Below are 24,655 nucleotides of genomic sequence, written 5' to 3'. Positions count from 1 at the left end.
TCCATCAAAAAGCGGTCCTCCTCCTCTCCTATCAGAGAAACACACACACACACGCACACACACACACTCACTCACTCACTCACACACAGTCCAAACCCCCCAGAAAAAGCCCTGCTGAATCCTCACACCGTCTGTCAGCATGGGGAGCGCTTGTTTTTCCCGGGACGTTTGTTTGTTTATCCTCCTCATAAATACTTGCAGGGTAATGGGGAATGTCGGACTCGCAGGTAAGAGCTCCCCCTTTCCTCTCTTGTCTTGCTTAATTGGCAACCATAAAAATGCACTTTTTTTTATTTTGGTGGCTTCGGTCTGACTGGCTTGAATTGCAAAAATGATGGATCTATGAATGAAAAGGGACTGGGAACACTCTATTGGAGATGGTAGAAATCACGAAATAGGCCACTATAAACTTGTGGTTGGGTGAAACACGCGCACTGCAAGTTTCCGTGATAATATCAGCATGTACTTTGTGATATTAGGACAGCAAAGTAGTGATGCAGAAGCGCGCAGAGCGGCGCTGGGGAACTCACGTTTGCGCACCGTTTTTCTCCGCGATTGTGATGTGTGCGTAAATTCTACATTTTCGCGCGTTTCGAATTTGGTTTCATGGCGCAGATCGCGTCGAATTTACACAACGCCAAAAATCTTGGCAGCAACTCAGTTTTATATCCCAGTTTGTCTTGGAGGGCGTTTGTGATGCGCGAACTGGTTTCCAGTCGGTTAACCAGCGCCCCGCACACTTCACTGGAACTTCTGTTTCCTGCGCGCAAAGGTCAATTTCAGTCGGAAACCGCAGCTTGATCTCTGGGTTAAGCTCATTTCCTTGGATTTTTCGAGTGAGACGGCTGCCTGTTTTAATATTTCAACGTGTGGAAATGGAGCAAATGATTGAGCGAAGGTGGGTTTTTTTAAGAAGGTGCCCGCTGAGCCGCTAGAGAGCACCTTGTCCACCGCCTTTTTTTTTTTTTTTTTGGTGGCCTGTCCCGGGCTGGAGGAGGAGTTGGGAGGGATTTGGAGGCTGCCGTGTGTATGTAAATGTAGGATGAGGGGGGTGGTGGTGGTGGTGGTAGGAGGAGGACCATCAAAGTCCCAGGAGGAGCAGGGAGGCAGGCGGGCAGGCAGGCAGCAGGGGCCCAATATCGACCCGCGCAGCAGCACATTGTTCAGCCTCCCACTGCTGTGAATGGGTGAGGAGTCAATATTGAGACAGTGAGCCACCATGCAGGGAAAGCTTTGTCAAAAGAGGGATCGCTCAGTGTTGATACAGCACACTGCAGCAGGAGCAGAGGAGCTGGGGAGATGTGTCTCCTCCTGCATCAGAAGTCACATGGAGGACTTGTTGCTGTTGTTTTTTTTTCGAGCTCCCTCTGTCCCCTCTCTTTGATTTGGCCCCAACAAAACTTTCTTTCACAGACCAAATATTCATTGTAAATTTGTTTTTTGTGGTTTATTCATTGCCTTTATACGACTGTGTTGGGCAAAGGGCCAGCCAGACAGCAGCAGCAGCTGAACCGCTGGCAGCTTTCAGCCAGGTTGCTTAACCCAGACTCTAATTATACTGCGATGGAAGCAGACTAGCGCTCTGGTGATGCAAAGGCCAGCTCAATAATAGATATGACAGAAGGAACCAAAACATTTCTATGTCTGCCTCTGGGTCCCCCTCCCTCTGTGTGTGTGTGTGTGTGTGTGTGTGTATGTGTAATGAGTTGGCCCTCTGCCCTGGGATTCGGGCCCAGATGTGACAGGCTCCTCTATCAATAATCTGATCAATCAGGGAGCCGTTAAACCTTTTGTTCTGTGGATGTTCTCCTGGGCTGGGCCGTGACTTTAGGGCTGTCTCTCAATGTCACACACAGAAATGATCCACGATTTATGTGAGGCCTTTGGGAGGAATGTCCTTGGGTTTTATTTATTGGAAGAAAAAAAACAGACAACAACAACAGCATTACTTTTAAACTGCAGGCAGAAAGAAGGCGTCGACTCATTTCATCTCACACACCCATGTGTTTTGGACGCTCTGACACACCGACCTAAAATTGGCTAAAATTGAGACCGCTGGGACTGAGATATGCAGTTATAGTCCCAATTAGGAGTCAAGTTCCCGAAAAACTGGATACTACATTACCCACAATGCATCTCTGCATCAGCTTTTCTTAGACCCTCCTGGCCTCTTAAAGGGCCAGACACAACGGGGTCGTTGGTGTGTGTCTGTGGCCTTAGTTGTTGTTTTGTGTCTTGCCCCAACAGCGAAGGCCCTTGTTGGCCTTCTCTCTTTAAGTGATGAATACAGACTAATGCCACCTGGTGGTATGCAGAGTTATTTATTCTCACGCAGGCGCAGAAAGTACCAGCTAGTATACTGTCGTCTGTAGTCTTGTATGGTCGGCCTTAAGCCTGAAACACACTGGGCCAACCGCTGGCCATCTGGAGCGTTTTAGGGAGATTTAGACGAGTTCGGGAACAAATCTGTCCAGTGTGTTCAGCTGCGTTGGAAGCTTTTGGAACCGCGTGGACAGTCTGAACAATTGGATACTCTGATTGGTTGTGTGCTAGCTGTATGACCATTCAGATTGGTGGTGCTAGCAAATCAGCATGGTGTGTGGGAGGGGCGGAATACCTTGTGTGCCACTGAACTCTGCAATGTGCACTTTGTTTTTCTATGCACTCCGTTCTGTCATTTCCTGTTTTCATGTTTTGGATAACTGGCACGAGACTAGCGCCACCCGATGCGAAGGAGACTTACTGCATCTTGTGCAAGCGCAGATCAATACTGGCTTATGTGCCCAATGTGCAGCAATATGAAAACACATTTTTTGACACGATAAGGCTGAAAAAGAATCTTGTGCTGATTTAATATTTATAATTGATATTACAATTATTAAATCTCAGTGACCTTTACTGTTTCAGTGCACTGACGTTATGTAGGATAATAAAGTCTCTTGTTAAACTGTCAAATATCTGAGCTCCATTATGTACACATCTTTTTCACAAGTTTATTAGATAGCCACATATGAGGGACCACGGCAAAACAGATGTGTTTATGTATCGATAAAAGCAAACAATATCAGAATTGTTATTATTATATTATTATTATTCCCTAACATTGGTATTGGCATCACCCTCAAAATTCCAGTATTGGTTGGGCTCTAGTGAACATGTTGACTGACATCTATTCAGGGTGTGCTCACACTGGGCAAATCCATACTGTGCCCAAGTCCAGTCAGTTTGACTAGTGTGAGTGCTCCTCAAGCAAAGTACACTTCCTTGGTGTACCACTTGCCATAATCATGTGTATTACGCCGCCTTGCATAATCAAGAAATCCACAACCATCCATCCATGACCAATACGACAAAAAATAAGCCACAAATAGGCTGTGCTCGGGCCCAGTTGCGGCTGGAGCAGTGTGATTGCAGGCCAGCGGGGTGCAGAGCAACTGGGCCAAGTGTGAGTGCGCCCTCAGACTCCACATCCCCACGCTGTAACACAGGCTTATTTAAAAAAAATGGCTTTATACAACAATGCAGAATGGGTTATGACGAGGTAAACGTGTGGTCTTTCTTTTCTGTGTTTTTGTATTATTTGAAACTTTAGCAGCTGCGAAAAGGTAAAACTATGCAGTTATTCACAAGGGAGAAAAAAAAAAAAGCAAAGATCGTAATTCATTTCAATTTCGGGTCTGATCTGTGACATCAGTCTAACAGCACACCAACAGTAATCCTTGACCTCTTAAAAGGACATTAAAAAAGGAACAAGAGAGAAGTGATGTAACACTGATGAGTCGAACTTTCCTTGGCCTGCTGGCCCGCTGCAGTCAGAAAACAGCCCCATCGCAAGGGATGCACCAATCCAGCTTTTTTCCTCTCCTGTTACCAGTTCTGGTATCTCAGCTCAGGACACGTGCTTTCAAGTGCCAATACAATACCAGTGCTTTCTTTTTCCAGATTTAACAGAATATACACGGGGCCAGGGATTGCTATGCCACCAAAAATGATGTGGCATAAGTGTAATATTGGTGCTGGAACTTAGGGATGCACCGTTTTGTGGGCACTGAGACTAACCTGACATTTCAGAACGGTGTATCCCTAGTCACACCCAACATTAAGGCTTGGTGAATCCACCGGGACTCACGTTTCTGATGTTTGTGCAGATGCAGACGAGTGCGCGGAGGGTTCGGACGACTGCCACATCGACGCCCTCTGCCAGAACACGCCCAAGTCCTACAACTGCATCTGCAAACCAGGCTACAAGGGAGATGGCAAGCAGTGCGAGGGTGAGTAGCCTTTCTTCTTTTACCATACGTTCTCCTTCACCCGCCTCTTCTCGTTTCTTCATCTCCTATCCGCTCTTGGTGCTCTAAAATGGATCTTGGCTGATCCAAGTAAGACTGAAAACACTTTCAAGGTTATCGGGGATGGAGATGAGGGTCGAGACAGAACGATGTAACTCAACTCGTGCTCTCAGGATGCCCCAACAGTACGTGTTCCATTTTCTAATGCCGTTTTTATAGCAAAGTCTTCCTTTTTTTTCTGGAACTGATGGAAGTTGTTCAGGAAGCTCTCATCTCTTTTGATCGATCGGGCTGCTGGCAAGGCCGAGGCAGCGACAAGGAAGTCCAATTTCCTTGAGTTTCTCCTTCAAACTCAGAGCGCACTGAACAATGTTCGAGTGCCGCTTGAACAGAGCCTAATGGAAAAGTGTTAACAAGCCGGCGTCTCTGTCTTCACCTCACGTCATAACACTGCACAGGAAAAGAGGGGCGAAGACTAGCTTTATCCACAGCCAACTGGAGCTGGAGCCGGTAGCCCTGTAACTACTGCCGATTCATTTAGCGACGATGGCACATTCACATTAAGGACAAAAGCTAGCTGTAAGCGGATGTTAGTGGATTATTTTGTCCAGTGAGAAGTCCCTTTCCACCCGGGGACTCGTAGTTGCGCTCAAAACAGTTTGTGCAGCGATTGGCCAGGTGTGCAGAGGTGTGAAAGTAAGGCAGGGTCAACTTCTTCAAGCTCTCCTTTTTCACACCTGATAATTATCATTTGAACAGTTGAGTGCAATGAATGTGTGTGTGTGTGTGTGTGTGTGTGTGTGTGCCATCATTCCCATTGGTACATTTTTCATTGCATTGAAACAACAAAGACACACCTCGATTTCAGATTTCAGGTGTCAACTTAAGTCCACCTTATACACTCATCTTGACTAAATCTTGGTGGATCTGGGTACAAGAACTCGGGCTCTGATGTAATGGCCGCTTGGACAGCTGCCCCCCCCCCCCCCCCCCCCCCCAACAGATTCTCCTAATTAATGGGAAGGAAGTGGACTGAGCAAGGGTGTTAGGGTGAGACGGGGGCAGCACCTGGCTGCGCGTTCACACCTCCACTCACTTCTGCCTCAAAGCACACCACAGCTGGAGCTCCGTCGGCTGCACAGATATGCCCCCCCCCTCCACCCTCTGTTATGCTGAATCTCACCTCACTCACACATGCATTCACACACACACACACACACACACACACACACAGGCACACACACACGTACACAGTGTAATCCTCTAATCTTTTCCCATGTACTGTGCACTCCGCTGTTCATAATAAGACAGATTGCCTTTATATAATTGATGATATGGTCCTTTTGCATTTTTCGCAACCTCGTTTACTCTCAAGATTGTAATTATACAAAACAAGACTGTAAACGAGCTCAAGTTCCGGGATCGTTGTTTTCTTTTAAGTATGATTTCAGTTTACTACAAACTCCTGTCTTATTTGTGTAGCTATGACCGTCATTCCTGTCAGCTGTGACAACATTATTTGACATCACTTTGGGAGTCCAGCAGGGCAAGAAACAAGACCAGTCAGACAATCAGACAGTTTGTAAATAAGGCAACAGTCTGCTAATTTTTTATCTAAACTAACTTATATTGCATTTGTAAGCAAACACACTAACTTCCTTTCCCCAATGTTTTTGTCATTGTTTTCAGTTTTGGAGTTTCCAAAACAGTCTCCCCTCAGGGTCCATTGGATAGTTATTCTGGAGCTTTTGATCATGAGAGAAACAGAAAATTGCATGATGATAATCAGAATCAGTAAACAGCAGACCCTGTCTGGCTCTCTCACTTGGTAAAGAGGGCTGACCGCGCAGTCATTTTCTTTCTAAATAAATTGCCAGAGACAGTAACTTCAACAGCACATTAGTCGAAGACATATGCCTGCAAGTTTTTTGCTCTAAATTACATTACATAATCAATGTCGTTCAACTGTGGGACACAAACACCCTTTTTGGGCGGAAATGTGACGAAGAGTCAGTGGGATAGACAGGATGACAGACAGGATGACAAAGACTTTTCCACGTATAAACTCGGTATTTATTTTCCTCATATAAGTTGCAAAAGACACTACCAGTCACTACATTACAGTAGTTTGGTCTTGTAACATTGCCTTGTGGGTTGAAGTGTGGGACATTTCTCTTTTATTTGATGAGTGAAGGATCTGTTTAGTTGTCAGACTGAACTCCGTCACACCCCTGTCCCGTGCTGCCGGCTCATGCTTTCACACAGAGGTCGTCTCGCCTCTGTTGCGGCTCTGCTACTACCTTGTGCCATTATTCTGACTCGCTGTTTGTGTGTAAGTTACAGAGGCGGAATGGGGGTGAATGGGGCTACAGATGACGGGAGGCAATACAACAATATGCCTTCAAAACTGCTAGCTTTTTGATGCCAGTAAGGTGTGTCATGGCCGTTCACTGAACATCTAATAGCAACTAGTGTACTGGATGCTGACTTGGGTTGGTAAATGGACAGTAAACTACAAAAACACACTTCATATTTGGGAAGAAATGCTGAATGACAGATTGCTATGAGGTACAGAAGCTACTGGAACAGAGATATTAGCCCATATGTGACATCATGACATCCGCTCGCTCCAGAGCACTCTCTAGCCCTTACAGTTGGTGTTACATGTTATGTTGAACTCATTTTTGGTTGAAGTGAACCTTTAAATGTGCACGGTTATGCAGCTCTGTTTTCTTTATGTTTGTGTTTTTGGCAAATGATTTATTTTACAGACTGAGTCGGAAGTGCTCCTCTACAAGGTAACAGCAGCTTTTCAGGAATATGAACTTCTTCTCATAAAGCCACTGTCTGCAAAGACCTCTCCTGCCAGCCACTATTTATTACATCACTTCACCCAGGCCAGCATTCGAATCACTGTGTGTGTGTTTCTGTATAAGTGCGTGTCAGAGTGTGTGTAAGAGCTGTATACTGTGTTTCAACGGAGCTTGAATGTCAGCTGCATTTTATTACATCCCCATTCTACAGCCAGCCTTTGAACGCTTCTGTGTGCATGCATGTGTGTGTGTGTGTGTGCCAAACATGCTTCACAACACACTGACTGTACTCAGAGATGTATCGAACCCCCCTCAGTGATGAGGCAAAAGCTAATGACAGGGATGTCAAATGAAGACAGATTATGAATGGGAGTTGACCCCTCACCCCGGTGATTAGATATGGGCCCTGTAATTGGCCGGCTGTGTTTTCCATCAACAGGCATTACGTGCCACTTTGCCAGCCAGCACCATTAGTGGCTCTGCTATTCCTGGAAGCACCTGGAAGCGGCAGAGCGCCTGTGCTCGCTCTCTCTGTCCCTCAGGTCTTCTGTGCGCTTCTTTATCATCAGCATGATTCCATATCAGACTCACATTAAGACTCGCTCACCAGTGTAGTAAAATATGCTGTAGAATATGAGGAACTAGATAAAACTTGAGGGCCTGTCGTTGACGTTTTACTCCGCAATCCTCGGGAGTGCGTTGGCTCAGAAGTGTATGATCTATCCACACTGGTATCTCTCATTTGTCGTTTTATCAGACCTCTCTGTCCAGAGCATCTGATTTAATTCACAGACCTCCAGATGCACTCTTCATACTCTACATCCTTGGATGCAATCAATCTACTGTCTTTATTGTGATGCTATATGGCTCACCCAGGTCTCTGACTGGTTTGACACTGAGGAGTCAGCAATATGTGCAAGGTCACTGGTATCAAAACTGAAAGGGTGGAGCTATTATATGGAGCTGGTTGTCAAAAAAAATGAGCTGTGTGGGATGTCAAGTTAATATGTTGTCTTTTGAATGGCCTATTTAATCCATTTATTGTAAGTGTGCATACATGGTCTGTGTACTGTATAGATGTATTCAGACCCCTAAAGCATGGACAGCACACCATGGAACAAACTTATGTTCCCTCTGGGCATCTTCTCAGCAGTGAGTTATGTAAATATGATATCACTGTCAGCTTTTGTGTCTGTTCAGAGGCTCCTCCAGATACCAGGCCAGGTGGAATATGAATAACACACCCACATCAGGTATCGCCACACCGGTGATACCTGATGTGGGTGTGATCCAAGCCTAAATGGGAGATTTGGAAAGACTGGAGTGATCACGCTACCACAGTATAAACACCCGTCAGCGCCGTCAACTAAGCTCCTCAAACTTAGTGGGAATCTACAACTCATTAATTGAAGCAAGTGTGTTTTTTATTAGAGCTGGTTGAAGTGAAAAACATTGATCTTCTTGCACACAGTGCAATGTGCTGCTGGAAACCATTGGTCCTAGCAATTATTATTTGGATGCCACTTGACGCATGAACAAAAAAAGTTTCAGACGTTACAATCCATCATGGCAACAGCACTCCTTGATTGCAGTGGCTTCCTCAGCAGGACAATGGTGCGCACTGCTGCACTATAAAAACTGTTCAGGAATGACCCAAGGAATTTAACAAATAGCTCGAGGAATCAACCTGGCCTCCAAATTCACCAGATCTTATAAGTAACAAGTCTGATCCACTTGGTCTGCAGCAGTGTTGTGGTAGGTGGTGCGTGTCAAGCGGCATCCACATGTGAGGACCAACAACTTGACGCAACTTTTTGATTGCATCAAGACAATGACAATGAACAATGTTCATTGTCAGTGTTTATCATGTTGTGGCTTATCAGTCATATGTTGATCCATCCTGTAGTCTGTTCCATTTTTTATCCTCTGGTCCTCTTAAAGTTATGGCATCTATAAAACAGAGCCCTTTTCATCCAGTAACCTTTACTAAACTCATAGGCATTCATGCATTTACACTGCATCCTCATAGGGGTGTCATTGAAATGAATCAGTGTTTTTTTTTAATGTTTTTTTCAAATGTGTGTCTGAATAAGGCCTTAATGCTAGCAAACTATGGGCTAACTGTGCAGCTGTATACATCTGCGTTGGCAAGTACTCAATACTAAAAGCCCTGGATCAGGATCAGGGGCGAAAACACTTGATTGGGACACAGCCGAGACTGACCTCCCGTCCAGTTCTTGCAAACGTTGACTAAAACATTAATTAAAGCACTCACGTCTTTGCAGATGTTTCCCAGGAAAATACAGACTTATGTTTGTAGTTCACTTAGACTCTGGGAAGTGCAGTACAGAAACGTCACAGCAATGGGAGCCATTTGAAGAAGCGGCCAAAGAAAGCAACCGTGTTAAGTCATTTTGGCTTTTCACAATACGAAGAAATAGCTACAGTAAATGTGCTGGCTCGGCCCGAAACCCAGATGTACCTTTGACATGATCAAAAGAGTCTCTGTGGTCAAAACACCAAAAGAACCTTGCGATTGTGAATGGGTCTAATGAACAGTTATGTTTTTGACTTCTCCTTTTCTACGGGAAGCAACAAATAAATGGATTGTATTGGTGATCACTATATTAATTTGCAGTTTAGAGATTCCAGAGACATGTGGCCTGTGTGGCTTCGCATTGAGAAAACTCTGGCTCGCCTTGTGCTTTTGTAACGGCTGGGATTCGAGCCCCGGTGACCAAGGGAGACGACCTGTGCTCTCAGCCTCTGCTACACATCGGCACTACAAATTAGCAGCTTGCAGGCTGCATTGTTCTGCCGGCTGTCCGGTAGTTCAACAGGGCTCAGCGGGATCACATCCCAGACACAGCAAGTTTCCTCCAGACAGGTGACCGTGGATGTTTCCCTTTTTATCTCCCAGCTTGCCAGTGCCCCCATCGGGACTGTGTCCTCAGAGGAGTCATTTGCTCAAGTGAATGTGCTTCTCCAAAAAATGTGCGCCACTGAAATCTGATCTTGCATTTATGAATGCTGCCCTCTCTGTAGACTTTTCCACGAGCTGATACTGCCGGCTCGTTATGGAAAAATGTGAACTTTTATCCCTGTGCTGTCAAATGAAGAGTATGTGGGAGGAGCTGTGTATCAGTCAAGCCAGCTTTACAGAACATGTGCTTGTGTGTGCGCGTGTGTGTGTGTGTGTGTGTGTGTGTGTGTGTTTGTGTGTGCAAAGAACAGTGCCAGAGTTATCTGCCTGTTTATACAGAGATCTAGCGAAACTGTTGATAGAGTATTGTGCACTTGTTTACCAAGCAGAGAGTTAAGAGTTATGATAAGATGATTCACTTGTGAATCAAAGAGACTGCTGTGTTTTCAGAGTTCAGGGCAGAAAAACTCCATGAACTTATGGAGATTAGCGATGGCATTCGTGCTGCAAAAATCCATCTTAACAACAATATGAAATGTCAAGTCTTTTAAATCTTGTAAATGTCCGGCCTGGACCGAGTTTCACTTGTTATTTTTTTATTTTGACATGGCTTGTGTGCTAGGATTAAAGTGTGAGGCAGTGAAGGTGAACTCCAGGTGAGGGCAATCTTTATAATAAATGACATGGCACCGAAATAGAGGAATTGTCGAATAGTTTTTGGGAGGTAGTGTGATTCTGAGGCTGTGTTGTGCTCAGAGAGATGAGTGATCTGTTTGGTTGCCACAGAGCTGTCAGAGGCCTGCAAAACCACCCTTGGGTTTACTCAGTATTTGTCACTAGCGGACTAATTGATTGGTTTTCATCAGCTCGGGCCATTGCGCTGAATAGGAGCTCCCTCTCCTCCCTCTCATTATGTGTCTTAACGCCAAAGCCTCTGCCATCTCCATTCACAAACGCTTTTGTGTGCATTCGTGTCTCAGTGGAAAGTCCAAGATTGTATCTCTGTGCCAGAGCAGCTAATTAAGTTCGAGGCAGGTAGAAGAGAATAGAGAATGCCACTGTGAATACTGTAATACTGTTATAAAACACAGAGTTTGGCTGTGCAGTTTGTCTCTCTGGGTCAATTAGTTCATTTGTTGTCCTTTTCGTATGAATGGAGTTTAGCAGGGACAACTTTTTCACAGGTGGATTGTGACTGTGTTGCATATAAAGTCACTGGAAAGATGCAATTAGACCTTAATCTTCCCAGGGTGCTGAGTGTTAATGTGAAGACCTAATATGCGTGAGCTGAAAATGTTTCAATTTGAGTGAAGAACTCCCTCGTATCTAGATCTTTTTAATAAAACAAACAGAGACGGCAATCGATATTTATTAATAATGGTCACTGCAACGATAACTTCACCCTTTTCTGGGGTTGCGACATCTTATGAAAGACACCCAGCCAGCCTGAGAGTGAATTCTACATCTCCTCTCTTCCTCTGTGACGCACTGACGAACACCTGACCTGCTTTATAGAGACGGAGAGAGAAGGGAGAAGGGGCATCTCATGGGACGAATGGATGGCGAGGGAGATAGCACAGGTAGGAGGGCAAGAGGGAGAAGTAGCAGACAATTACTAGGCCATTGTCTGCCTGGCGTCTGCTCCTCCGTCATCAGTCAACCGCTCCCCTCACTGGCTAGCTACAGACACACGCACGCACGCACACACACACACACACGCACACACACAGATTCCGTTTCGTGCAACTCCTTCCCTCTCCTGTCTCTCTGTCTGCCTCTTCTGTGCTCAGAATCAGTGGAGCAGGTCAGATTCACTGAGGCTCAGACTTTATATATAGATACAGTGACCTCATGCCAGCATCTCCAAGCCGCTTCCTCGTCAGTCTTTGATGGATTATGTCTGGCGCCGCGGGGTGGAAGTGTCACTCAGAAAATCTCGCGGGGAGGAATGAAATTCCCTGCAGTTTGGTACCCTGACTTTAACTTTCACTCCACGGCTGTGGATGTGTGTTGGATATGCTGACTCTGTGTGTCATAACTGAGAGAGAGAGAAAAAATCCATCAGAATGAGTGGCCTCTAGAAAATATCATCATACAACCTCGTGGATAAGCACATGCGGTTGTTATTTTGGTATGCAATCAAGTAGAAATGGTTGCTGGAGTTTGTTGAAACTAGAGCCTGGCACAAGTCGATAGCAGAACCCTGGCTTCTATCAGCATGACTTGTAACTGCAGCAGAAGTACAGGTGCATCTGATAGCATTAACGAGGGCTTCACCTCTTTACAGTATTTAGATTGTCTCTGTAGGGAGCTACCATGCACAACACCAGGGAACTGTTATAGAAACAGCTAAATGGAATCTAGCCATTGTTATGTTATTAGTTTCAACTGTGTCAAATTGGCACGGTTACACTATCTAAAGAAATTGGCTGGGGGGGGGGGGGGGGGGGGGGGGGGGGGAGCAAGCTAGGGCACAGAGCAACATTACCACTCATCTGAAGTTTTTTTTTTATTTTTTATTTTTTTATTAATATTTTTGACAGACAGTACAACATGCGTCTCCATCACAAATTATAAGACATATATACATCATCCACTGTCCCGTTTTAAAGTTAGAGAAAGAAGAAAAGAAAAGACAAAAAACAACAACAACATGTGCCTTACACTTATGTTTAACATTTGTCCTCTTATTCTACCACTCAAATGCTATACTGGATTGGATCAGATCCGATGCCTTATATTCAGACAGACAACCCCTCTGTTGACATCAAGAAGGGGCCCCAGACTTGATTAAAGATATCCTCTCTCCCCATTACTCTGTAAGTGACTCACTCATATGTCGCCATTCTTGTCATTTGTTCAGTCCATTCCTTAAAACAGCACAGAGTAGAAGACTTCCAGTGTCTCAGAATTATTCTACATCCTGTTATATAGCCAAACGTATCCATAATTTTTGTCTTCCTGTTAAAGTGTTATTGTCTGGCAGCAGACCCAGAATACATAGAGCTGGGGTCTTGGTGAGTTGTAATCCGAATAAATCATTTAAGAGGGCAACAACCCCTTCCCACAAATTGGCATTTTTTTTCCCAATAATACAACATGTGTACAAGGGTCCCCACTTCCTTCTCACACTTCCAACATGAGTCCCTAAGTTTTAGCTTGGCCATTTTACTGGGGGTCCAGTGGTTTCTGTTAAACAATTTGTACTGAATAAGCTGAAACTGTGCCTCACGAGAGCAGCCATGCCAGGATGCAACCAACTTCATCCATTTGTCAGCTGAGATCTGTTCGCCCACATCTTTCTCCCAGCACAGTCCCAACCCCTCCAGGTGAGGTGGTCGTGCCTCCCTGAGAATCCCATAAAATTTAGAGGCTCCACATTTTTTATGTCTAGTTACCTGGACTAACTCCTGAATCCTGGTCACAGGGTCAGGGTTCTTCCCCCGAGTAGCTTTAATACAGTGCCCAATTTGTATGAATTTCCAAAAATCCTCTTGTGCAAGGTTATATTCTTGCTTAACTTCATCAAATGACTTCAATCCATTTTCGCTAAGCAAATCACAAAGCAAGTTTATTCCAGCTTTTGCCCATTTCTCCCACATAATAGGTTTTTTGCCAATTAATATTTTTTTGTTATACCAAATAGAGGATTTAGGGGTAAGATGTGGACTACATTTTATATGTTGATGAGCACTCATCCAGGTTTCTTGTACAAAGGTCAAAACAGGGTCCTTAAAGGGTACCGGTCTTCCCATCTGAGTCAGAAACGCCTCAAGGGAGGTTGGAGCCACAAGTTCCTCTTCTATTTTAACCCAGGAAGGCACTCGCTCCTGCAAATTATTTATCTTAGCTAACTGGGAGAGTGAAAAAGCGTATTGATACCACTCTATTTTAGGCAATGATAAGCCTCCACTTTCTTTGGCCGCATATAACTTTGATCGGTTAAAGCTTGGTTTTTGCCTGCCCATATATAGCTCTCTATGACAGAATTGTATAGTTTCAAAAGGCTAGGAGGAAAACTTAATGGCAGCATAAACAGGATGTATCGAGTTTTAGGGGAAATGATCATCTTGACCAAGTTAATCCTACCCAACAAAGATATATTCAATTTAGCCCAGTTTTGTAAGAGAGATTGAATAGCTTGAATAACTGGAGAAATGTTAGATTGCATTATTTTGTCCAATCCTGGTGTCAGCTTGATCCCTAGATAGGTCAGGCCTGCTGGCATCCACTTGTACTGCCATGATTCCCTAATGGCCGGAGGACATATTTTAGAGATTGGCATGGCCTCTGACTTCGTCCAATTAATTGTGTAGCCAGAGATTTCTGAAAACATGTCAATAATGGAAGAGATCTTGGATACTGCTGTGTTTGGGTTACTTGTAATCAAAAGAATGTCATCCGCATATAAAAAAAGCTTATGTACTTCATGGCCCATATCAACCCCTTTAATATCTTTACTTTCCCGCAATGCAATTGCCAGTGGTTCCAGAAATAAGGCAAATATTAGCGTGACAAGGGCAAACCCTGTCTAGTGCCACGACTAAGTTTGAATGTAGGTGACATCACACCATTAGTAATTAGTATTATACTAACTGTAACCACTGCATAAAGGATGGACCGAAGCCAAATTTCTCCATTGTATGAAAGAGGAAAGCAAATTCAACTTTATCAAAAGCCTTCTCCACATCTAGGGAGAAGGCAACTATAGGGTCTATATCATTCCTGCATTTCCACATTATGTGTAATATTCTGCGGAGATTGTCAGCTGAGCACCTATCTTTAATAAATCCAACCTGGTCAGCATGTACCAGGTTGGGAAGCACCAGCTCCAGCCTGGCAGCAAGCACCTTGGAGATGATTTTTTCATCGACATTAATTGACGAGATTGGACGATAATTTCCACAGTATTGTGGGTCTTTGTCTTTTTTATGGAGTAGAGTGATAACAGCTGATCTCATACTAGCTGGGAGTATACCCTTTCGCAATGCATCCTGGCATACAGCTAACAATCTTGGAGCAAGATCTTCCACAAATTTCTTATAAAAATCAGACGGAAATCCATCATTACCAGAAGCTTTGCCTAACCGGAGACTGTGAATTGCCTGTTTAACTTCTGCTAATGTTATTTCTCCTTCTAATAAGTTTTTTTGTTCCTCCGTTAGAGTTGGAATTTTAATGGACGAAAAGAAATCCGTCATTTTCAGTTCATCAATGTCTCCTTGCGATGTACATAATTTTTGATAAAATATTCGAAAAACTTAATTAATTGCCTTTTTATCTGTTATCAGCTTGTTATTGTGATCAAATATGGATGGAATTAAGTTAGAGGTTTGCATCTGTTTTACCCTATGTGCTAATACCTTACCTGCTCTCTCATCTTGTTCAAAACACTTTTGCTTGGAACAGAATAGTGCATATTCAACTTTTTTCTGTAGATTATTGTTCAGCTCATATTTTAACTTAATTAACTTGCTCCATATTTCCCTCTCAGGGTGCTGCATATGTTGTTTCTCAAGTTCCTTGATATCTTGCTCTAGCTTCTGTAATTTATCCCTCTCCGCTTTTTTAATTCGAGAGCTATATTGAATAAGACGCCCCCTTACTTACTGCTTTAAAAGCATCCCAAATTATGCCAATATCATCAATTGAGCCCTCATTAAACTCCCCAAATTCCTTTATTACGTTTCTTATGTACTCACAATAGTCCTCACTATTTAGTTTTAGGTTATTCAAGCGCCACCTCATTGTAGATTTTGTGTTTTCTGCGATAGATATGGCTATATCCACTGGAGCATGGTCAGTTAAAACTATGTTGCCAACTGTTGCACTAAGAGTTTGACTCACCAGCGAGCGGGAGATCAGGAAATAATCAATTCTGGGATAGGTAGAGTTTGGGTTAGAGAAAAATGTATAATCCTTTTCTTGGGGATAGAATAATCTCCACACATCAACCAATCCCAGATCTTCCATCATCACATCTACAGCAGTGCATGCTGGGTCATTAACTGGCCTAGGTTGGGAGGATTTATCCGAATACACATGCCTAACCTGGTTAAAGTCTCCTCCAATTATGATGTTAACATTCCCTATACTCCTTACTATATTGCAGATTTCGTGAAAAAACTCTGGTTATAATATAATAATATAATATAATATAAACATATATAATCCCGGTCTCATACAACTGCTGACTGCTGAGATTGCACTTCACCTTAACTATTTAGCATTACAGGGTGACTGTAGGTGTACAGTGTTGGACTTTTAAGAGCGTGAAATGTTTTGCTACTACTTATTGGGTAAGCTTAAGTATCTGTTGTGTGAGGAGTAACATTTATGAAGAGTGAACCAGGTGATCATTTTAAACACTTTTTACCACATGGTAACAACGTGCTATTAAGAACAGCTCATGGCATGTGTGTTATTAGCAACAGAAAGTCATGAGCCTTGAAGCACATTGACAGACACTGTAACGACATCTTAGTATTTAGCTTTAATGGCTAAAACATGGAGCAGCATCTACTTTGGAGTCGCTATGCGAGCTTGCTAGTATTGCTAACATTTGTTTTCTGTCCATTTGGTTCTGGATAGGTAGTGTGCAGTGGGTTTGTTAGAGCTTTTTTGAACATCTGAATAGAATATCTGCCTTTGCCACAATTTCCTGAGAGTGATTATGTTAGCGCGCTAGGTTCACTGTGTCCTTTCGTCCGACTTTGAGTATCGTGGTTTTCTCAACCTCATCAGAATCTAGTAGCCAAGTAGTAGAATCAAGTCTTTATTTTCATGTGGTGACTGTGGACAGCTAAAAATAAGTTGACACCTTACAAGTAATCTGATGTTATGGCTAATGTGTTGGGAGACAGCTATTTATGTCAAGGTTCTGAGGAGGACCCAGAAGCAGATCGGACAAAAGGTTGAGTTTAAACAGTTTATTTGACAATGAGTGAAATGGTGATGAACAGAGAAGCTGGCAGGCGAGAGTGGGATCCCAGAGGTGTGGAAGGTCCAGAGAGTGGCTACGACAAAAACTGGCTGGAAAAGGCGGTAGCATACACAATACTTCACAACGATCCAGCGTTGACTGCATGTGTGGCTGCTCCTTAAGTACTGCAGGGGATTGATGAGGAGCAGGTGTGGTGGTGACCTCAGCCAGGTGTGTGAGCAGCCAGAGAAGGACACGCCCCGAGCACTGCCAGAAAAGTGACAAACACCACAAGACACAACAAAAATACCCAAAAAGACCTCATGGCCGGGGATTCGTGACAGTACCCTCCCTCCGACAGGCGCCTCTGGGCGCCCCACCTGGCTTCCCAGGGTGCAGACAGTGGAACTCCCTCACCAGCGTACCATCCAGAATCTGGTGCTGCGGGACCCAGCACCTCTCCTCAGGTCCATACCCCTCTCAATCGACCAGATACTGGCAGCCATGGCCCCGGAAACGAGAATCCAGAATCCGACGTACAGTGTAGGCAGGCTCGTTATCGATGACCCGAGGAGGAGGTGGGGGAGGGAGCAGAGGACTGATGAGAACAGGCTTAATGCGGGAGACGTGAAAAGTGGGATGGACCCGGAGAGTGCGGGGCAGCTTGAGGCGGACGGCCACAGGGTTTATCACTCTCTCAATGACAAAAGGGCCAACAAACTTAGGGGACAGCTTCTTAGAGTCTGTCTTGAGTGGCAGATCCTTGGAGCTGAGCCATACCTTATCTCCTACGCTGTATGTAGGTGCAGGAGCACGTCTGCGGTTGGAGTGGAGCTGGTACCGCTCTGAGGCTTTAAGCAGGGTTTTGCGGGCTCGGAGCCAAGTGCGGTGGCACCGCCTGATGTAGGCTTGGACTGAAGGCACAGCAACATCTTTCTCCTGTTAGGGAAATGGGGGAGGCTGATAACCATAAAGACACTGAAACAGGGACAAACCTGTGGCAGAGGTAGGCAAGGTGTTGTGGGCGTATTCGACCCAGGGAAGTTGAGTAGCCCAGGTGATGGGGTTAGATGAGACCAGGCAACGGAGGGAGCTCTCCATCTCTTGGTTGGCCCGCTCCGCCTGGCCGTTGGACTTGGGATGAAAACCAGATGTTAAATTGACAGAGGCCCCGATAGCAATGCAGAATGCTTTCCATACGGAGGACACGAACTGGGGGCCCCTGTCAGACACCAAGTCACAGGGCAGACCGTGGACACAAAATATCTCCCTGACCAGAATATCAGCCATCTCCTTGGCAGAAGGGAGTTTGGGCAGGGGTAGGAACCTAGCAAACTTAATGAATTGATCGACTACAGTGAGAACCACCGTCTTGGCCTCAGATGGCGGCAGGCCAGTTACAAAGTCTAGAGCAATATGGGACCAAGGACGCAGAGGAATGGGCAGGGGGTGAAGTTGTCCAGCGTATCGAAGATTAGAGCCATTGTTCTGAGCGCAGACGCGACAAGCAGAGACGTAGGACTTGGTGTCAGCCTCCAAAGACGGCCACCAGAACCTTCTGCGGAGGAAAGCTAAGGTGCGAGCAATCCCTGGGTGGCAGGTCAACCTGGAAGCGTGAGCCCACGACAACACAGAGGGTCGGACAGACTGGGGCACAAACAGATGGCCAGGAGGGCCGTTACCTGGATCGGGCTGGGTCACAAGTGCCTCTCTGACCTCCTTCTCGATGTCCCAGGTGATGGCGCCAACAACACAGGAACGAGGAACAATGGTATCAGCCACTTCGTCCGAATCCCCCTCCTTGCAAAACACTCGGGATAAGGCGTCTGGTTTGGTGTTCTGGCATCCAGGCCTGTAGGTCAGAGAGAACTTAAAGCGACCAAAAAACAAAGCCCACCTGGCCTGGCGAGGGTTGAGTCGTCTGGCAGTCTGGATATACTCCAGGTTCTTATGATCTGTCCAAACCAAGAACGGATGTTCAGCACCCTCCAACCAATGGCGCCACTCCTCCAAGGCCATCTTTACCGCCAGCAACTCCCTGTTACCCACATCATAATTCCTCTCTGAAGGAGACAGATGACGAGAAAAGTAGGCGCATGGATGCAATTTACCATCCTTAGGGGAGCGCTGAGAGAGAACTGCTCCAATCCCAATGTTGGAGGCATCCACCTCAACCACGAACTGACAGGTGGGATAATGCTGGGTGAGGATGGGGGCAGAGGTGAACAGGTCCTTAAGCCCCTGGAACGCGCTCTCCGCCTCAGTGGACCAGGTAAAGGGTCTGTTAATAGAGGTGAGTGAAGTCAAGGGTTCAGCAATACGACTGTAGTTCCGAATGAACTTCCTATAAAAATTAGCAAATCCAAGAAACCTCTGTAGCTGCTTCCTGGACTCAGGGCGAGGCCACTCCTGGACGGCTTGGACCTTAGCTGAGTCCATCTTAACCTGTCCGTGTGAGACTACGTACCCGAGGAATGAGACAGTGGAGGCATGAAACTCACACTTCTCGGCCTTGGCGTAAAGGCAATTCTCCAGGAGTCTCTGCTGGACATGCTCAATGGGGTCATTGGAAAAAATAAGAATATCATCCAGGTATACAAAAACAAAACGGCCCAACATATCTCTAAGGACATCATTAACTAGGCACTGAAAAACAGCCGGAGCATTTGTAAGCCCGAAAGGCATGACCAGGTACTCAAAATGTCCCAATGGTGTATTGAAAGCAGTTTTCCACTCATCCCCTTGTCTGATACGCACCAGGTGGTAGGCATTGCGCAGGTCCAATTTAGTGAAGACTGTCGCCCCCTGGAGGGAATCAAAGGCAGCAGACATCAGAGGTAGAGGGTACTTGTTCTTAATAGTTATGTTGTTGAGGTCCCGGAAGTCAATGCAAGGTCTTAGACTCTTATCCTTCTTGCTCACAAAAAAGAAACCCGCCCCTAGTGGCGAGGAGGATGGCCTGATGATGCCAGCTGCCAAGGAGTCCTTAATATACGTCTCCATAGCCTCCCTCTCAGGTTTGGAGATGTTATACAGGCGGCCTCCAGGCAAACAGGTAACAGGTCGATACTGCAGTCATATGGGCGATGGGGGGGTAGAGACAAGGCCTGAAGCTGAAGCCCCTGAATCAAAGCCTGCAGTGTAATGGACTGACCTTTATGGGAGAGGGTAATGTGAAGCGGGGCTCGCTGATGGGAAGCTTGGGAAACAGAGGCGCGACTCGCTAGGACGCTTCCTCCTACTAGCGAGCCTGCCCGTTTGACTGCCGCTGGGAGCAGGTGGCAATGTAGTGACCGGGCTGGCCGCAGTAGAGACAGCTGTTAGTTCTTCTGCGTCTCTGACGCTCCTCCTCATCGAACCGGTAACGACCCAGCTGCATGGGCTCAGCAGCCGGGGAACTCTCCCTCCTGGAGACGTCCTGAGGAACTAGAGCAGGGTTAGGGGGTGCGGGGCTTACTGAACCAGTGGAGCGGGGAACCCGGGAGCGTTCGTAGCCTCCAGGCTGGCGTCTCTCCCTCCGGCGTTCCCTGCAGCGGTTGTCAATGCAGATAGCGAGTGAGATCAAATCGTCCAAACTGGAACTCTCTGGGTAAGAGATGAGTTCATCCTTCAAAAGGTCAGTCAAACCATTAGAAAAAACAGCAGAAAGCGCATCATTCCACCCGCTTTCCACTGCTAAAGTGCGGAACTCAATGGCGTATTCGGCCACACTGCGACCCCCCTGTCGCAGTGCAAACAACCTCTTAGATGCGTCTTTACCTCTTATAGGATGGTCGAACAGCTTACGCATCTCCTCCGTGAATGCGGCGTAGGTGGCGGTGACCGGCGACTGCTTCTCCCATGCAGCAGAAGCCCACTCCAACGCTTCACCTCGGAGGAGCCCAATCAAATAGGCTATCTTCGACCTCTCAGTTGAATAGGTGCGGGGCTGCTGATTAAAAAACGAGTCCACATTGCAACAAAAAGGAGCGACAATGGCCAAGATTACCATCATACCTCTCAGGTGCGGGAACCCAGGGCTCCCGATCGGAGGCGGAGACTGAGGAGGAGGCGGTAGCAGCAGAGGGCCCGGGCACAGGGGCGGCGCTGGCTTGTGAGCTGAGTTTGGCTCGAATGTCAGTCAAACTGGTGGCAAGAGTCTGCCTTACCATGTTGTCCTAAAACAGATTCTTGATGGGTTATGGCTTGACGTAGTCTGTCCAAATCCGCTGGGTCTGTCATGGCCGGATCGTACTGTCAAGGTTCTGAGGAGGACCCAGAAGCAGATCGGACAAAAGGTTGAGTTTAAACAGTTTATTTGACAATGAGTGAAATAGTGATGAACAGAGAAGCTGGCAGGCGAGAGTGGGATCCCAGAGGTGTGGAAGGTCCAGAGAGTGGCTGGCTGGACTGGGCTCCAGGGCTGACTTCCTGGAATGATTCCTGAGGCAGAGAGACATGGTTAGTTGCAGACACAAACAGATGGCTAGAGAACAGCTCCGGCAGGCTGAGGCAGACAGGCAACCAACAGTTGCAACGACAAAAACTGGCTGGAAAAGGCGGTAGCATACACAATACTTCACAACGATCCGGCGTTGACTGCATGTGTGGCTGCTCCTTAAGTACTGCAGGGGATTGATGAGGAGCAGGTGTGGTGGTGACCTCAGCCAGGTGTGTGAGCAGCCAGAGAAGGACACGCCCCCCGAGCACTGCCAGAAAAGTGACAAACACCTCAAGACACAACAAAAATACCCAAAAAGACCTCATGGCCGGGGATTCGTGACAATTTAAGTACACAGCGGGCGGACATGGAGTCGCACTAGCATTGATTTGTAGTTGTCCGTCACGACCACCTGATGGATGTGAGTCTAATCCTCACCCTGCTTCTCCAGCTTTGGTTTCCCTCGTTTAATGAGTAAAATATGACCATTATTTTAGCTTGCTATGTACTTTTATGTACTCTTATAGCTCATTTACCATGTTTTTAGTGAAAACATGGTCATATATCTGGGAATTAAAATTGGAAACAAACACCGTTTGGTCTTTTGCATAGCATACGTCTTGACATGGCAGGAAAAACACAGGTGCAGCTAATACTATTAATGAGGGCTTCAGTCAGCCAGTGTGTCCACCAAAACCAACTGTCATTAATGTAATTTAAAACAGCTGTGCTTTTCCTCTCCTCTGCATTATGACCGAATATAATTGGACAAATAATGTAGCTAATGTGTCTAGCTACAAACAAATGTACACACTCACACTGTCAGCAGGCATGAAACAACACTGAAAGTAAGTCAAATATTTACTCTCCTTGTAGCTCTGGATTGCTAGATATTAAGCCAACTAGCTTCACTTGCTAGCCACTAACTTTACAAGAGCTGCTAATTTCTTTTGCCGCCTGGCTGAACGGCCTCAACATTGAGGTATTTGTTTTACAGAATGGAAAGTGAACATACAGGAGGAAGCTTTACAATCTATCAGACACAGACCTTACATCATTTTTAATCACCTGGTAATGTTTATATTGCTAACACGTTAGCAAACAGCACACTTCAGCGAGTTGGTAAGAACATTAGCAACTTGGTGTTGTATTTCTAGCCATGTGGTGAGCAGAAGTTTTATTCTCCTTTTAACTCTGCTTTGGTCTTCATCAGCTCCTCAGAAAGTAGTAGTTGCGATGGTTGTGTGTCGCTTGGTGCTCTGCAGGTAGAGTAAAGTGGGTCTGTCAGTAACTTTTTTGCTGAAAACAGCTGCTTAGAAGCAGGGCTGATACAGTAGGAATGGTGAGAATGAATCGTTCAGTAAATGTATTGTAAAGCCACAACTATGAGCAAACAAAGGCTCAGCAGCTCCGTAAAGCTGCAGGGCTGGATGATAATTTTGTGTGGGTTTGTGACTGTGGCTGAACCCTGTCACATCAGTGGATCTGTAAATTACAAATGCATTGACTATGCATACTTTGTGGTACTCATTACAAATTGCGTCTAATTGCTCATCCCCCCCAACCCCACTGCTATGCTTCACACTTTGTACCAATGTTTGATCCATGTTCAGCTGCATAATGGTTCCCTCATCAGCGCGCAGAAGTTTAACACCATTTCCTGGATACTAATCCTGTATTGTTTTAACGTATGCAGATTGAATGACTCCAAGCTCACAGAAAACTGCATGAAATGAAAGCGCAATCCAATCTACATCCCCTTCCTTGATTTTCTCTGCCCTTCTTTATGTCTGTCCAGTAAGGGGGCGCGGGGTCGTCAGTGAAGGTGCCTAATTTGCTTGATGAGACGTGGAGCATAAACAATTCCCTGGCAATTAGAAAACATGCGCATGTAAGCGGAAGCAGCAGCCGGTCCAAAGCTGTCGGGGCACTGCTGTCAGATGTCAACAACAGCTCAGGGGCAGGAAGTGGCACTGTTTGGGGCCAAGTAGGCCCAACGAGGCGCCCTCCTCCTCCCTCAACCAACCTTTCCCACCTCCGTCTAATCTCTTTGTCACACATGCACGTATGCATGCTTCCAATCCTCTTCCACCATACATCCAACCAACCTCCTTTATACTCACATGACAAGCAGAAACCCAGAATCATTAAATGTAATTGGTAAAAATTGCATGCATGTCTTATGGTAGTTGTGCTTTAACATGCAAACTAATTTTACGACAATATTAAGACATTTGATATAGGTCAGATAAACAGCATATTTCAACTGGATATTCCAAAGAAGCCCTTATTTGGAATGTAGCATTTTCAGAATAAGACACAAGAATATGCCAAATCCAACACTTGTGGAATACTTATAATAATCACATTATAATAATAATTATATTTTAATGCATCCTTGTTTTGATGCAATAAACGACATGTTAGGACATATTTGTTTAAATTATTCAGTGCTACATGCAAACAGGAATTTTCATCGTTAGCCATTTAAACAGCCCAGTAGGAAATGTGTCTTTTCAGAATAGGGGCAAAAATCTGAATATTATGTGCGTGTTAACATGGTCAGTGATTGCTGGGCACTAAAAATAAACCTTAGACCATTCTGTTTTAGGAATCTTTGAGGTACAGATTGTGTGCCATTTCGACTATTCACCCCATCTTTGAGTGCAGTTCGGAGAGCTTTAAACACTTTTGCCTTAAGATGTGGAGCATGGTGAAAATGTGTTTGGAAAGGAGATCTTCCCAGGTATGCCTCTGGGATGAAAGGCATTTTTCTACGACTGTATCTATAACTGTTGCTTAGCAATTGGCAAAGTTAACCAATGCTGACCAGGTACAACAAACATCTAAAGCTTTTACTATTGTCTCATATAGTGCTGTGTCAGATCTTGTTCCTAGGCTATCACTGGCTCGCTACTCAGCAAGATGCCTTGGGAAAATTGTGATGCGTTAAAATCCTAAAAAACGCAAGATACAACATTTTGATTTTAAGAAACTTTATACTCTTCCGGAAAAGTTACAATTGTTTTTAGGGATATTTACGGGCATTGGTGATAAAAGTTTGGAGCTCTGGTTTTTTATGATATGATTTAGTCTTACGTTACTGAAGCGATTGCAGCTGTCCACAGCCTTCATGGTTCACTCTTCCCCAGACAACATCCACACTAATGCTGATGGATATAAATCTTACACATTTTTGTAGAGATTTAGAGGAGTGTTTTTCAAGAATGGTTTTGTAAAGTCTTGTTCCTCCTACTCTCTATAGAAAACTATTTTTATCCACTCCTA

General features: G+C 45.3%; 1 protein-coding gene across 2 annotated transcripts in view; it reads left to right on the top strand.

Annotated features, from left to right (window-relative positions):
- The window catches only part of scube1 (signal peptide, CUB domain, EGF-like 1), a 134,366-nt gene continuing 109,711 nt past the window's right edge, over nucleotides 1–24,655 (top strand). For both annotated transcript variants that reach the window (XM_030440161.1, XM_030440160.1), the window contains exons 1-2: nucleotides 1–227; nucleotides 4,149–4,271. In XM_030440161.1, the coding sequence (XP_030296021.1) occupies nucleotides 140–227; nucleotides 4,149–4,271 (211 nt within the window). In that variant the 5' untranslated portion in view covers nucleotides 1–139. The remainder of the gene's footprint in view (nucleotides 228–4,148; nucleotides 4,272–24,655) is intronic.

This window comes from Sparus aurata, chromosome 14, assembly GCF_900880675.1.
Source record: "Sparus aurata chromosome 14, fSpaAur1.1, whole genome shotgun sequence".
Taxonomy (NCBI): domain Eukaryota; kingdom Metazoa; phylum Chordata; class Actinopteri; order Spariformes; family Sparidae; genus Sparus; species Sparus aurata.
This window is presented reverse-complemented; position numbering and strand designations above follow the sequence as displayed.